Genomic DNA, 14,474 nt, shown 5'->3' on the forward strand with positions numbered 1-14,474 from the left:
AAAGCATTGGGGTAGTTTGCAAACCCAGGAGACTATTTGCAAGGTAATAAAACTCTTACATGTAAACGTGTGTACATGTTTGTGCAGACTTGAATTGAAAATTTCACTTTAGCCAGCTCACTGAAGTTGTCAACTTGGCTGCCCTTCTGCAGCCTGCCACAGAATTTCTTTGGTAGACGAGGATGCTTTCTGAAAAAAGTCCTATTTCATATACTGCATATAAATAACAGGAACAGGAATCCAACTAACCGCCACTGGTTTAACCAATCATCCTCCTACACTTTGCCTCTCTACTCGTGTGACTGAACCTGTACCTTTATACAGTATCACTGTTTTCAGTCGATTACGGCGGTGGAGAAAAGGCTTTTAGCGGCGCTCTCAGTCACTTTTATTTATTTATTTATTTAGTTATATGACCGCAGAGCTACCCATCATTTTCCTGCTTTGAACAGGAAGGTCCCTCGGTGGAAGAAGGAAAGTATTTCCTCTGCATCGTGATTCAGTTCATATGCCAGCTTAAGCGCTCGCTGTACATTTGCTGCCGGAAAACGGGACGTTATTAATGATCAAGGCAAGCCGCATATGAGCCCCGCCGTGATTTCATACCTTTAGTACGGACTGGGGGAAAAACGTGCTGACTGGCTCTGGGTCCCAGGAAACAGCTGCAATGCTTGGTGGAGCGGGGGGAGCGGCACTCCGGAGCTCGCCGTGAAAGCCGGTACCGACGGAGGGTGGGAGACGGCGCTGGGCACTCAGGGAGCCGCAATGAGCCTGAACGAGGTACGGAGCCGCGCAGTTTCACTGCCAATATTATAATTCGCATTTACAGTGATATCTAAGTTCTCCCTGTCATGGCATTTTTCTGGTGCATGAATAGCGAAGCAACTTTTAAAATGAATATTAAAATGTTCATATTGTGAAGTGGGATAACAACATCCCAGAAGAGTGAGTTTCTTCTCTTTATAGCAGTTCTGGCGTTTTTCTTGTTCATCTGGGAACCAGCCCCTCATGTCATATTAAGCGGTATCGCCACTTGTCATTTTCGGATTAAGTACGTAAATCACTCCGTTGCAAACCTATTCAAACTGATAAGGGCCTTCGGAGGAAACATTATTAAACGTCACTATACTGAAAATAACGATTTAATGCCAGTTGTAAGGAAATGATAGGTTGAAGAATATCGCTTTATTTTATGCATTACAAATCTTTTATTATAGTTTTAAACAGCACTGGGTAAATTTTAATAAATTACAAACTCAGATTGATTCAAATACAGGGCGATTCTGTATCGGAACCAGTGTCAGTAGCTCCTAAATAACGAGTTTCCCACGCCAGCTCATTTGTATTGAATTTTTTTAATCTCTGAACAGCACCCAAAACACAGAGCCTTACAAACTGATGCCGAGTGGACTCCATAATGTTTTACATTTACCTGGCATAAAATAATTTTACGAAAGAATGAGAACCAAATAGTCGGTTCAACTGTTTATTTAACAAGAATGTATTCAATGTTTTTGAAGTATTCTGGATATGGCAGTTCTCAGCATCTGCAAATTGTATGTTTCTTACAATTACACAAAAAGATGAAAGAAAGCTGGTCTAAAAAATATTTCATAAATATACTCATATTAGCCTACTGAAGAATACAACATAAAACAGAATGCTTTGGACATGTGCAAGTACTACATATGCAGTGTAGTGTAGTGCATGTGTTGTCCTTCTTTGTATTAAAAATGTACTATATAATTTTTACGTTTCATTTTAGTTACAGTGGATATGCAAATCGTGCACACCCCTATAGAATTGCAAGGTTTTGTAATGTTAAGCACAAAATGAAGATAAATTATGTCAGATATTTTCTATGTTTTATGTGACAAAAAGTGAAGAAAAAAAAAAGTAAATAGAAGGATAGGTAGTAGGACAAATAAGAACATCAATAATAAGAATAATTATTATTATAATTATTATTATTATGTTTCAAATATAAACCGGCTTGGATGCTCTTTCTCGACAAAAAACATGGCTTCCACATTGCCAGTCTACCCAGTAGTTCAGACATATGCAGAATATGGGAGGTTGTGCCTGTTACCTGCTAGATTCCTCTTTCTCCTTCATTGTTGCTGTGCTCCTCTTGGTAGCCTTGTCTTCACCTTTGGAGGTTTGTCTTGATCTTGCCAATCTCTCTATACAGCCATGCTTTCCCCACTAATTTATCATAGCGGTCATAGCTCTCCATTATTTAACATACTAATTATATGATTTTCACTACTATTTTGTTGGTTGCAGGGTCACATTAAAGATGGAACAATATCTGAGATGATTAATATTGATTTCTGCCTTTATATCACGAATTCCTGCAATTTCAATAAGCATGTCTAGACATTTTATACCCACTGTATTATGTATTTTGTTGCGCATGTATTTTGTTGCATCTGGGGAATGGATGCATACATACATTTTTCTAATTAATCATGATTTATAACAAAATAAGCAATTTTTGGTCACAAAACCCCAAAACAAACTAACACTTTAGGGTACAGTTTCACAGCTAAATATAGCCAAAAAAAAAATATCTGATCCACATGAAAAAATGCTTTTATCTGATATAGAACTACATCTTCGTTGGGTGTAGGTTTCATCCTTGTACTCTCCATGCACAGCATATTGGCCTCAGTAATGTGGGGATCTATAATGAAAGATAAGGAACACGCTCTTATTTATTTATTGGGTGGGGGTGGGGTGATCTCCCCCATCCCCCGGATTTCTGACAGCCCTGGACAGTTGTACTAAAGTGTGTATGTGCTGAGGTGAGACAGAGACCAGTAGGATCAGAGTCTAACTCACCAGTGTCACATTATTGCTTAAAGGTAGTACAATCCGTAGAGCTTTGTGTGTCCATGTGTAGCAGATGGAGATGACGGGAGAGGGCACACGTCCTCATTCACGGGCGGCTAAGCGACGCCTTTGGGGGGGCCTGAGGCAGCAGTGGAGGCTGCTGGGATTGTTCGAGATTGGCCCCCAACACGAGTTCTACGACCTCACTTGCATGATGAAGGAGGGCCTGCAGGCCGCTGTGCAGAACACCATCGACAATCCTCCCCCGGTGAGAACAGTCCTTCGACTGCCAATGTTAGCTGACCTGTAAAGGGCTTAGTTCTTAAGGAACTAAACTTCACCAAAAGTTTGCAACAGACCCTCTTGTTTGTACCTTTGAGTGATGTGCCTATTCTAACCTGCTCCAAAGGCGCAAAAAAATATCAGGTAAATGTTCATGTAATTGGTGGCGAACCGGAGAACATGAAAATGGAGACTCAATCTGCAGGTTACTGCTTCTCATTTGGGCGTGGAATGCTAATTGGTTCATAGAAAGAGCTCTCAGATAATTGGTTTATAGGGAGAGTCCCATCCCAAGTTGCAAGACAGTTGCTTTCTCGGAAGAGTTAAGCAGTTGTGTTGCAGCTGGAGAAGGCTAACAGAGAGCTATCTTGTAATAGGCTGGGGACAAACTATAGGCTGTTGTCCTCAGCACTGCATTCCTTTGAAAACAATGGTTTTGTTGTCCACTGTTTGGCTCCCTGCGCATCGTCCTGAGACATAAATGATCTAGTTCTCTCTCCAGCTACAGACTGGACAGTTTAACATTAATTGCACACTGAATCTCCTTCCTATCAGATGAAGTGGAGTCTATTTGAGGGGCCTCAATCCACAGATACAGATGAGACTAGAAAATAATTAAGTGCTCGGTGGACTTCATGAAGCACCTGTGATCTCCATGCCAAGAAATGAAACAGAAATGTGACCTGTGCTGGCAAAATGAGTATTTTTAGATTCTCCATTTGAAAACCTTCAAAATTATGAATGGCTGGTTGGAATCGGACAAAAAATGACTGAGTTACATCCATTAGAAGTTGTTTACATCAACAGGGCTTTATAAAATTGAGTTCTATTGGTTCAGAGTGATGTCATTGGAAATTCTTTGCAAATTTTTAGAAAGAAGGTGAGCCTCGCTTCACGGTGATACCAAACAATTGGTGGGGGGATTCGCAGTCATGCCGCGAGTGAGTGGAGAAAAACACGGATTTTATAAGAAAATTTAAGATAAAGGACTAATTTCTGAAGACAAAGCCCGTACAAGGTATTTATTTGCTATTTTGATTATTGCGATCGGTAGATGATGACTTAATGGACTAATTTTTGGAAAAATCTCAATTTCGACGAAAATTAACTTTGACATTTTCGACTCTAGCTCATAATTAACCTGTGCGCATTCCGACTCATTTTGGCAGCACGGGTCACATATGTGCAGATTTTGGTTCACACTTAGGGCACAGCAAACATAATAGCACATCACTGCTGTGAAGTGGAAGCTTATATGTCCACTGTTGACAATTGAGACTTTATATTTATATTTATATTCTTTATATTTATATTTATATTATATTTATATTGTCCCCTACGGGGACAATAAAGTATCAATTATTATTATTATTATTATTATTATTATTATTTACTGTAGGTGGAATATGCCCAGTCTGTGTACTTATAGCAATTGTCATATAACTGACCAATGTAAAGGTGTTTTATGAAGTTATCTATTTAGATAGCATTTATGTTTGTACTACTTAACATTTGTTTTCATGATGGTTGCTTGTACTTAATATAGCTAACTTTAGTTAACTACCATCATTGTTAATTGTGAATATAAAGAAAGATTAGTTTATATGTGACCCATCACCACAAAATGAGTCTTATGGGTGTAATTCTACCAGTGCGACTTAAGACTCATTTCGTGGTGATGGGTCACATATCTTGTTGACACTGCCATTTACCTCGCTGACAACAATCTACATAAGTCCATTTAAATATTGAACCATTCACTGATGGTGGTGTAAAGATAGAATTTTATTTGTGGTGCTAAGGGTGTCTCATAATTTTGTTTTGGATGCTTTTTGTAAAGTAAAAAAATTCTTTTCATGCTCCCGAAATAATGGATTTTTGGAGATATGTATTTTTCATTGGACAGTGACGATATGGTATTACTGAGTAATGGTTGAATTCTCTTTCGAAATGGACATTGCTATACCTACTCATTGGTGTGGGCAAAGTCAGCCAACAAGCAGCCTGTCCACATGTCATCTCGGAGGCTTCTAGATGTACAGACAGTAACAAACGCCACTTATTAAGAACACATTCTAGGTACAGATTGCATCATGCGGACTATGAAGCATGAAAGCCACACAGCAGACAGGCTCCTTCTGCCCATAATCTAGAGATAGTTACATCATTTTAACGTTTCCTGTACATCTTCAAATCATTCCTGCAAAGGAAATGGCACAATCTTATTATCATTTACGGGAACAATTCAATACTTTGCTAATGGGCACAGCAGAAATTCCCCATAGATCCAGCCTGTCATCATTTGGTTATATTTTCAGTGTTACTAAAACAGCTCCTGCCCCAGGAGCCTGTTTGTCTTGAGGGTTTATAGATGGTGCCGTTCCAAGTCTGACTCTTCCTCATTGTGACTTTGAAGTGTTATTTTCACTGCAGTTAATGAATGTTTCTTTAGTCTCGACATAGTTCACAGTTTTTTGTGGGCCTTTGAAACACTTTTCCTCTGGCTGTCTTACCAGATTACAGTGTGAAAAATATCACGAATAAATCACGTAAGGGTTTGGTGTGACGATGCAGGCAGCTTAGGGAAAGGCAGAACATTTTTGTATAAAAAAGAGCAAAGATCTCCAGCATCAGGGCTGGATGAGCCAACTGGGAATTGGTGCTTGTCATTCAGACGTACTATGCATCTTTTATTTATGGAATTCATCCATTTATTACTCATCATTTTATGTGGGAAAATTTATATTTTAAATCTATATATGTTTCATGTATTTCTTTAATATTTAAATTTGTGAAGGAACAAGCTGAATTTAGGTTGGCACATATTGCTAAAAGGAGCTGCATTGCTTTGGTTCCGAGGTCTAGTGTGTATTTTTAAAGCTCTTAGGCTTGATTAGAATGTTATTACACTCCTTCAGGCATCATATCCATTCTTGGCAAAAGAAACTGTGTGTTTCAAGAAAAAGAGGCCTTTAATATTAATACACAGTCTCACATTACTTACGATAACCCAGACTGCTGACTTGCCAAGCTAACTACGGACTCTTCAGTGTGTCGCCCATCACTCACAGGATCTGGGACAAAAGGTCTTCCCTTTTCACCCCTTCCAGACACATATGTAGACACCTACTTTGATGAGCAGTTTGGCACCTATCCTGTAAACCTTATAGTCTGCAGTTCTCACACAACCAAGATGCGATGTTCTTTTAAAATATTCCTAAATTTCTTCCTTTTTTAGGATGAACTTTCTGAAGAAGATTTTGAAATGGAAGTCACACAAATACATGAGGTATTTGCCATCAAAGATAGTGATCACCAATTACTGGACTGATTCCAAGCCTTTCCAGTAGAGTGCTCTATCTTTGATTTTTGCTCCTATCACATACTCTGGATTTGCATGTCCCTGATTGGTTGAGTGGATAAACAAGAAGGTGATTTAAACCAATAGCTGTCTGTTGTTCCCTTTGTAGAGTTTCAGAATGGAGACATTTGCAGGTCCCGTGTTTGCCTGGCTGCGACGCTCCCTGGGCATGTCTGAGAGGGACTACCAGCAATCTCTAGCAACCCCGCAGGGCTGCTACCTGCAGTTCATTAGCAACTCCAAGAGCAAGGCTGACTTCTTCCTCACGTGAGAGCTGTCATTTAAATACGAAATACGCTCACTTTCCAGCGTTCACTCAGAAACATTTTATGCCTGTAGTCATCTTCCAGGTCTAGGAGTTTATTTCAGTTGGGTTGTCTGTCTCCCTTTTCTATTTGTTATTGTTGGAATGTACAAGGTCATGTTTATTCAAACCTCATTTCCTGCTTGTTTAGGAATGACAAGAGGTTCTTTCTGAAGACACAGAGCAAACGGGAAGTGAAATTCCTCCTGTCCAACTTGAAAATCTACCTGGAGCACCTGGAGCGCTATCCCCACTCTCTACTTGTCAAGTTCCTGGGTGCGAAGTTGACCCCCCCCCCCACTCACCATGAGGAACTCCCAGCTGAGGGACATATCAAGCACAATAATTAAAAAATATATATATATTCACCCTGTCACGTGTCTGTACTGCCCTGTGTATGTTCTCAGCCACAACACAACAGCAGTAACCAAAGCCTTAAATTCTGCCGAACTACATTAAGCATCATTTTGTTCTCAATGCTAATGATTTTTTTTTTTTCTATTATATAGGCGTCCACCGGATCAAAATTCCCCATCAGAGGAAGGTGGATGCTTTTTTCCTGGCTCCTACTTTTTGTGTCACCTCTGCACTGCTGTTTACTCAGAGCTGGCATTCTCGTGTTCATGTTCCTCTAGAAATACTTCATTGTAATGCAGAGCGTTTTCTTCCCCGATGAGAGAATCGAAGCCAGGTAAGGCAGCTCAGCACTTACGCTGGAATGGTAAGACCCTCTCGCACGCTTTCGTCCTCAAGGGTCCATGATGAGTGAGCAGGGTTGAGACTCTGTTCCATCACAGGGCACAGAGAGACACTCAGGGCTGCACACTCATCTGGGGGGTGATATAGGGATGGCAGGTACCTGAAGGAGCCCTACTAAAACCTCGGCTATGTGAAATCCACACACACGCCTAGATCTTATGCCAGGATCCTGTGGTGGAGGAACGGGGAAATGCTAGATCTTCCATTTGAAATTGGTGAATCTTTGCAAGGAGCTCCAGACAGCCCAGGTATTGTTGATGGAGAAATCACTCCCCAGCTGTTCATCTCTCTTACTTTTACAGTTTTTAGAGTATTGCTGAACTGCCATTTAGCAGAGCAATATTCCATCCTGTTTTCCCGACTTGTTAACATCTGAGTATGCATCTGGTGCATCTGAGTATCCTCAGCTCCTTGGTAAACCACAGCGTGGCATTATATTACCTCACAATGGTCTCCTCAAGGAGACATACAATTTCACAGAAAGAGATGCAGGATCTCCCAATGCTTGCATGTATACTGCTACACTATCCTTCTGTAGAAATAAAGGTGGTCCAGAGTTTTCTTCTCCCATGTGGAGCAGCTGATCAACTGATGGTTTCTATACTAGCAGTATCCAAATGGCATAAAAACTCCAGGAAACTCCGCAGTTGACACATATGAATGAAGACAAAGGATGTTTCTCAATACTAAGAATGCAAAGATTATACTTTTCGTCTTGGCAAGGATGGTCTTGTTAACTTGCCTCTCAAGAACGAACTTGGGGTACAATTAATGGGATTGGCCTCGCATTGCAAGTATGCAACAAATGTATCCTTGATATTTGGAGTGGGGCAAAAATGACATCCGGGGATTTTTATCGTCCTCTGGACTCTTTCTTGAGTATTGGAACTGGTCTTCGTCAATGAAAGATGATGTCAAACGGGGACACAAGTATGATCAAATACGCATATTGAGAAACACCCAAAGTCACTGCGCCTGCTTGGCCTTCAGCCTGCTGACGAGTTCAGTGTTTCTCCAGGTATGACATCAAAGGCTGTGAGGTGAGCCGGTGGACCAACCCTGCCCCCGAAGGGAGCCAGGTCATCGTGGTCTTGAAAGACCTGAACTTTGAGGGCAAGCAGATCACGTTGGGTGAGGGTTTTGAAGAACATCTCAGTCTCTGTGCCAATTACATTATATAGCTGATCAGAGTCATACATCTTGGCTCTAAGGTACAACAGCTTTGGCAAGCTGAGTCCTGAACGCCATGCTGTCAAGTATTCACGTTAAGCTTGTGGCTCTGCTATCATATATGTTCAGCTGAATTTGATTTCTAATCCCAGTGACAACTAAGCAGTTCTGCAGTATATTAATGCATGTTGCTGCTTCTCAGATACACTGTCCTTCCACTGTTCCCAGAACAACAGCAGCCCTGGCTGCTCCGCCAGGTGGAGATTGACACGGCCTTCCTGCAGAGACTGAACGTGCTGGACTACAGCCTGCTGCTGGCCCACCAGCCCTTGCACCGGGATGAGCGAGCGATGGGCCTTTCCTTTGCCAGCGTCATCATGCGCACCACCAAGTAGGTGCAGCTCCGGCAGCCTCCAATCAGAGAGGCAGCCTGCCGGGCACCAATCACATGCAGCGTTACTGCTCTCTAATGGTCACGTTCGATGGTGTTCTTGCATCAGGGTGAACTCAACTCGCAGTCTTGAAGGGCCACGTCTTTTCTCAACCATTATTAGATGTTAAATAGTGCAGCCTGATCGTTTTTTTTTATCGTTCCTGTGTCGGTCGGCACAGCTTCACTCAGTAACATTTCTAACCGCTAAGTATGTAAAGGGATCGTGAGTGACAGCTAGTACACAGACAGTGCTGAGTATACTTTACAAATGCTGATTTTCTCTGCCTTTACTTTTAAAGTTATTTAAATCTAATTTTATTGATTAGCTAAATTTCTTATGGTCTCGCCTGGATAATTTACCTATTTGTGTTTACCATCCAGCCAGAGGGTACAATGACAGGAACCGATCCTGGCATCTGTGTATGACAAACCTGCATTTTCATCATAGCTCTGGATGGGTATGTTACGTCTCCCACTGTCTACAGGTCGGTGAACCCGGGTTGTAGCCCCGCCCACAGCAGCCACGCCTTCGTCCCAGGGGCGGTCCTGGAGGAGGACTCCGCCCTGCTGGTGGCGCAGGTGGACCGGGCGACAGCGCGCTGCCGTGTAATGGAGACGTATCACGAGGACGGCCTGCGGCAGGATCCCGCTGACGTGGAAGCTTCGGTGACAGACCCAGGGCTGCGGGAACTCCTGGTCCAGAACCGGAGGCTGCTGCCCAGCACCAAGAACCCACTGCATGTCATCGATGGCCGGGAGCTGCGCTACTTCGTGGGCATCATCGACATCTTCACCGTCTACGGCTTCCGCAAGAAGCTGGAGCACCTTTGGAAGCGGTTTCGCTACCCGGGCCAGTCTTTCTCCACCATCAGCCCCCCCGCATACGCTCAGAGGCTCTGCCAGTGGGTGCAGGGGCACAGCCAGTGACCCGCAGACCCCCCCAGGGCAGGGGGAAAGTTTCGGGGGAACGACAAGGGACTAGGGGATGTCATGCTATTGAGCGAGTACACTGCCCACAAGTCCACTGCCCATGTGTTCATGCCCCCCCCATGCTCACAGGGTCAGAAGTACTTCTTCTTTTTCATTGGGTTCTGTATTTGATTAGATTCAATATTATGTTACCTTTTTCCATACCGTTCCAGGAAAAGGAAATATTCAATTTCAGTCTCAAACATATGAAACCACGTTCTGTCCTGGTTAGGTGATATGGGACGAAAACCTCAGGGTTTTTGTTTTTAATCACATGCCATATATGGACCAGGAACGGGCCAAAAGCTTAGCCAACACCTAGTAAAACAGACAATGGTTTTGCTACATTACTACATTTGTGAGGCTTTCCTGGGTTCGATTCAGAATATTCTCAATAGAATATCCCTTAGATATCCATCCCGAGGACGTACCGCTTCCTTACTGCCCTGTGCTGCCTGGGACAGGCTCCAGATCACCCCCGATATTTAATTTGACTTCATGTGTCTCCTCCAAAACAGACCTTTATACTTAAATTATTCAACTGTGCAGCCCCGCCCCCAAACTCTCTCCTGTGCCATTATGCTAAGAATACAAGAATACATGGAAAGATGAATGGGTGGGCGTCCCTGATAACCAGCTCCTGAAGTAAATCGGCTGCAGCAGGTGTAGTGGCTGTTTCCATGGGAAGTGCATCATCTCTGTTCTCCGTCTTTTTCCTCGATTAGGTGCAGTTCAATCTGGTAGTTATTTTGAGAATAAAGGACTCATTTCATTTGCAGTGTGAGCCTCTGTTCTCACTTCTGTAGCTTTCGATCACTGGAAGCAAACGTCAAAACAAACACTTGTCCGTCTGCAGGCTGGAGCAGTGAGCGTATCAAATGGTTTGTGGGCGTGTTGAAAGAGTTATGGGTGTGTTGAAAGGTGGGTGTGTCAGTAAGGTGGAACTGGGTGGAACCACACATCATTCTCTTTATGCTTTCTGGAAATATGGCGATAAGTGTGGCGTTACATGTAAACACACATAGGAAACGGCTCACGCTATATGAACAAGTATGAAACAGGCATTTAATTATAGATCTCTGTTAATCATAGTCATTACCTGACCTTTATGTCTGGTGAGTGTCTGGTCTCTTTCTGAAATCATGTTTATTGACAGCATTTTCAACCAACAAAATTATTCTTTTGGCACAGCTGCTCTACTGCACGTCAACTTTAGACACGCCCACGTTAATACACGCCCACCTTTGACACGCCCTTCTTTTGACACACCCACCATTCCATCCTGTAGACACTCATGTCTCCTATAGGTGGTTCAGCATGACTTAACTAACTGATTTGGTGGTGGGAAACTGGGTCAGGTTCTGCAGTTTGTTTTTTACCAGAGCAGGTGAGATGTTAGATCATAGTGATGGAACAGAGTCAACAAGTTGAGCAGTAAGAAGTGAAAGAAACAGTCTTCTCGGGGTTTGACCTGTACATGCACCTCCGTATGTATCTCCATAAATCTCCAGTTAGTCTAACGAGTAAGTTATGACGGCCATGCAGGTCATACTGCTGACTCTCGCCAGGGGCCTGAGCCTATCTCTACACTGAGCCTCAGCGATTCCCCTCGCTGCTGCTTTGATCCTCATGTTTATAACCATACCTACCTGCAGCTAATCCCATGGCCTCTGGAAGATACCTTGGGAATTTCACACGTATTTTGACAACTTTCCAGACACTGCTTTGTTAATTTGTGAGAATTGAAACATAGGAACATTTATGTCACAGGGAAATCATCAAGAAGATTCTGGTCAGCCATGAAAAATGACGAATGAAAATATGCATGTTATTTCTCGTCTTGTCTGTGATTTGCCAAGCGGTGTTTGCCAAGTTGCCGGATTTTGCAGAGGATTATAGGTAAAGGTTGTGCTCACTGTATGTGTGCTGACGCCCCACGATGCACACGGTGACGCACCCCAAATCCTCCCTTGTAATGGGTGTCTTGGGTCCGTCCTCTGCTTCATATTTTTATTCCACGTGCAGAATGTGTAAATCTGTGGGTGTGTGAAGTCTGAGCTATTACTATGAAAAAATACAAAAAAAGAAATAATGTTATCCAAAGCATGAGTTCCTGTGCATGAGGAAAATCGGTAAACATAGTTATTTAAAAGTTAATTTTAAGTAAGGAAAAAGAAAGTATGCAATTTCGGAGGCCTACAAGAGCAGAATCTCCGACCTACTGATGCAGCCATAGACCATAAGACCCAGCCTGAACACCAAAGAGCTCGTCTTTTCTCACGCAGAGACAAATTCCTCTTTGTGAAATGTATGCATAAAATGTCTATGCCTTTAACTAAATAAAGCGTTTTTATCACAAAGCAGTATAACCAAATGTGTGTAAGTGGCACCACTTGTGTCTTCCTCTGTTCTCTACACATAAATTCAAAAGCATCATTTTAAACCTCTTAAGGTGATACTTAGTGTCACAGATCAAAGTCAGTCATCTAAACCTAGAATTTACAAAATCAAGATCATGTAAAACTGGGGTGGTATGGTCGTCTCATAGGTAACAGTGTCGCGTCATAACTCTAGGGTTGGAGGTTTCAGTCCCATATATTCAGTATCTCACAAAAGTGAGTACACCCCTCACATCTTTCAAAATATTTTATTATATCTTTTCATGGGACAACACTGAAGATATGACACTTTGCTGCAATGTAAAGTAGTCAGTGTACAGCTTGTATAAAGGTGTTAATTTGCTGTCCCCTCAAAATAACTAAACACACAGCCATTAATGTCTAAACCGCTGGCAACAAAAGTGAGTACCCCCCCTAAGTGAAAATGTCCAAATTGTGCCCAGTGTCAATATTTTGTGTGGCCACCCTTATTTTCCAGCTCTGCCTTAACTCTCTTGGGCATGGAGTTCACTATCACTTCACAGGTTGCACCTGTACTTATTTAAATGAATGGCAGTATTTCAGGATTTCTAGGACCTTGGCCTGTTTAATGCTGCTTTGAGCTGATACAAAATAAACTTCCTTATCTTGGTTTGGACAAAATCATTTGCAAAATAAATAAATGTAAATGTACTGAATTTCTGCATTTTTAATTGTTTATGCCCATCAAAGAAAAGAAGCCCCAAATAAAATGAATGGATGAACGACTTAATGAATGATCTTTCCCTATAAGGAGATTAATGTGTGCTACCCTCTGTCCATTTTCACCACCCCACCCCCCAAGTGCCTGGCACCAGCAGCCATGGGTGGGGCAGGCGGTGATTGTGCTACACTTTCTGTGATCTGCCACTGTATGTATCCATGCCATGTACACGTGTGTATGACATGGACATGCTGCAGATTCTAAACCACTCACCCCCTCTAAAACTCACAATACCTCTATTGTCCCTGAAGAAATAGCTGAAATGGTCCCACAATCACTTTCGATCCAAACTGACCTTTTACTGCTCAGATTTCCCTAATTTATTCAATGACCTCAGGTTTACAACCAAGTGTTTATATGACCCGCTGTAAAAGGAGTTAATTCTGTGCTAACAAACCACAAATGGACATAATCTGCATCACATGCTAAGCTTGTAAACACATTAAACCCGCTCACAACACACAAACACAGACCTGTACTCTTATCTTTGTGGGGACCGTCAATTCATTTCTACGGCCAAAACCCTAACCCTAACAATGATAACATTAACGCCTACCCAGCCCTAATTAACCTTAACCACAGGTAACCAAACAAAATTTTTAGTTCTTTCAACAACGTTACAATAGGAGGTTTTTATCACATTGTGGGGACATTTGGTATACCTGGACCACACACACATGACTTGGAACTGAAATATTTCCATCTGCAATGCTATGAACCAAACAGATTAATTAGCCCTAGCTGACATCGATTTACGCAACACCGCGAACATAGCATATACTGCAATAATATCAAAAACAAAAAAGACATAAGAACATCTGCAGATTGTTCAATTAAAATGAATCGTGCAATAAAAAGTTCGTTCTCTACGGAAAACATGAAGAAAACAGAAGACTGTAAGTCTGTGTTCCGTCTGTGATTGGATGTATTTCTCTTCAAACCCGAGGCGCACTTGCTTTTTATTGGCCCCGAGACTTACTTAAGTCCTATTTTAATATGCCAACATGCACAGCCAGAGCAACCTTTAAACCATGGCAGAACAGAAGAGTGCAGATTGAATTGATTGATCACGAAACGCCGTCTTAATGAAATTATCTTTAATTGAACCAACCGAATATATTTGCCTTTGATAATAATTTTGAGTAACGTTTTGCTTCTAAATCATTTGTGAAATAAAATCATATTATGTCCTTGTAATATACAAGACATATATGTATATT

The 14,474-nt window shown here is 42.0% G+C and overlaps 1 protein-coding gene across 3 annotated transcripts; it reads left to right on the forward strand.

Moving 5' to 3' along the window:
• The first annotated feature begins 137 nt into the window (after positions 1-137).
• pip5kl1 (phosphatidylinositol-4-phosphate 5-kinase-like 1) lies at positions 138-12,473 on the forward strand. 3 transcript variants are annotated; one of them, XM_049018833.1, is made up of 10 exons: positions 138-780; positions 2,906-3,103; positions 6,356-6,406; positions 6,588-6,745; positions 6,934-7,058; positions 7,292-7,326; positions 7,418-7,473; positions 8,560-8,672; positions 8,940-9,102; positions 9,630-12,473. In XM_049018833.1, exons 1-10 carry the CDS (start codon positions 766-768, stop codon positions 10,069-10,071), a joined length of 1,356 nt encoding a protein of 451 aa, XP_048874790.1. In that variant the 5' UTR covers positions 138-765; the 3' UTR covers positions 10,072-12,473. The 3 variants fall into 3 exon arrangements, with proteins under 3 accessions (XP_048874790.1, XP_048874791.1, XP_048874792.1); XM_049018834.1 differs by having other exon boundaries at positions 2,909-3,103; XM_049018835.1 differs by lacking the exons at positions 138-780; positions 2,906-3,103 and adding an exon at positions 3,291-4,135.
• The last annotated feature ends 2,001 nt before the right edge of the window (positions 12,474-14,474 follow it).

Source organism: Brienomyrus brachyistius, chromosome 7, assembly GCF_023856365.1.
Source record: "Brienomyrus brachyistius isolate T26 chromosome 7, BBRACH_0.4, whole genome shotgun sequence".
NCBI lineage: Eukaryota > Metazoa > Chordata > Actinopteri > Osteoglossiformes > Mormyridae > Brienomyrus > Brienomyrus brachyistius.